Source organism: Salvelinus sp. IW2-2015, unplaced genomic scaffold (genome assembly GCF_002910315.2).
Source record: "Salvelinus sp. IW2-2015 unplaced genomic scaffold, ASM291031v2 Un_scaffold6382, whole genome shotgun sequence".
Classification (NCBI taxonomy): Eukaryota; Metazoa; Chordata; class Actinopteri; order Salmoniformes; family Salmonidae; genus Salvelinus; species Salvelinus sp. IW2-2015.
Window position 1 is genome coordinate 8,004 of NW_019947645.1, and position 1,997 is coordinate 10,000.

At 45.8% G+C, this 1,997-nt stretch overlaps 1 protein-coding gene across 1 annotated transcript in view; it reads left to right on the forward strand.

Moving 5' to 3' along the window:
- Positions 1 to 1,515: 1,515 nt before the first annotated feature.
- The window catches only part of LOC112078851 (eyes absent homolog 4-like), a gene marked incomplete at its 5' end in the record, with an annotated part of 8,481 nt that continues 7,999 nt past the window's right edge, over positions 1,516 to 1,997 (forward strand). The window contains 1 exon segment of the mRNA XM_070442159.1: positions 1,516 to 1,592. Coding sequence (XP_070298260.1) covers positions 1,516 to 1,592 — 77 coding nt within the window.

Consider the following 1,997-nt stretch of genomic DNA (forward strand, 5'->3'; position numbering starts at 1 on the left):
ACAGCAGCACCTTTTAACAACGACTAGGGTAGGTACACACCCGTTCTCTTCAACGATTTAGGAGGTAAGTCAGCACCTGTCATACAAGACTTAGAGTAGGTGCAACGACCTTTCTTCAATTACTTAAGGTAGAACACACACCTTTCTTAACGATAGAGGTAAGAGACATCACACCTGTTCTACAATGACTGAGGTAGATACACACACCTTGTTCTCATGACTTAGAGGTAGGTAAACACCGTTTACGCAACGCTTAGAGGTAGGTACACACACTGTACTACAACGACTCAAAAGGAGTTACACTACACCTGTTCTTACAAACGACTTAGAGTAGGTACAACACACCTTTCACAATGACTTAGGAGGAGGTACACACATCCTGTTAGCATATAAGTAGGGTCACACACTGCTCCAATGACCTTTAGAGTGTAACGACCACACCTGTGCTCACAATGATGAGGTAGACGACCACAGTGTTCTCAATGACTAGAGTCAAAGACACACAGCTGTTACAAGACATAGAGGTAGGTACACACACTTTCTACAACGATTAGAGTAGGATAAACACACTCGTTGACTTACACAAATCCGATACTTATGACGTAGGGGATACACACCTAGTTCTACACCGACTTAGAGTAGTGTACGATGACACACTGTTCTTCCATACGATAAGGTAGTACCCAACCTGTTTCTACAATGACTTTAAGTAGGTAGCCACACCTGTTCTATCAACGACTGGTAGAGGTAGAGGACAGGACACACTGTTTCAAGATTCAGGTAGTGTAACCACTGTTCACAACGACATAGAGGAGGTACACACACTGTCTACAACAGCTTAGAGGTGGGTTAAACACACCGTTTGACCGACTTAGGGTAGTACAGGCACACCTGTTCTACAACGACTAAGGTAGGCATCACCTGTTTCTAATGACGAGAGTAGGTACACACACCGCTTCTGTCATGATGTAGAAGTGGTACACACACCTTTCTCAACGATGAGAGGTAGGTAGCTCCAGAACAGTACACATACACACACTCTCTGTATAGTACAGCTACTATCCCGGATCAGATCCCACTGTCGTACTAATCATGTGACTTTCTAAAAAGTCAAACTGAGTCTAATCAGCACTCCCCGCTCTCTTGAGAGGCTTTGATACGATGTAGCTACTTCATGTGTAGATCACTTGCCCTAGTACATGCAAACTAAAGGACTAAATGCTTGTCTGTTGTCTGTGTCGTGTCTCTGTCTGTCTGTTTCTCGGTTGTGTGTGTGTGTGTGTGTGTGTGTGGGTGTGTGTGTGGTGTGTGTGTGTGTTGTGTGTGTGTTGTGTGTAGTGTATGTGTGTTGTGTTTATGTTGTGTGGTGGTGTGTGTGATGTGTGATCTGGTGTATATGGTGTAGTGTGTGTGTTGTGTGTGTTGTGGGTGTGTGGTGTGTTTGTGTGTGTGTTCTGTGTGTGTGTGTGTGTGTTTGTGTGTGGTTGTGTGTGTTGTGTGTGTGGTTCTGTCGTGTTTGTGGGGGTGTTCAGGAGTGTGATCAAGGTCCATATTGATGATGTGTCGTCTGACGACAACGGACAGGACCTAAGGTGAGCGTTTCAACATCCCTACTCTTTCTTCTTCACAGTGAAATGAGGAGTTGAGGATGTGAACAACTTGATATGGCACAGGTTCCTCGCCCTGAGTCTGTGGGTCAGGAGAAACTGGGATCCATGGGATTGTTTTCTTTAAACAGACAAACTTCACCGAACAGCAAGTTGTAACATCCTCAACTATTCATTTAACATCATACCAGAGGAGGCTGGTGACGGGAGGACGTAATAATGACCGGAACAGAGCAAATGGAACGGCATTCTAGTCCCGAGCTCCCGAGTGGTGCAAGAGGCGTCACTACAGTCCCTGGTTCAATTCCAGACTGTATCACATCCGGCCGTGATTGGGAGTCCCATAGGGCGGAGCACAATTGGCCCAGCGTTGTCCGGGTTTTTGCCGTC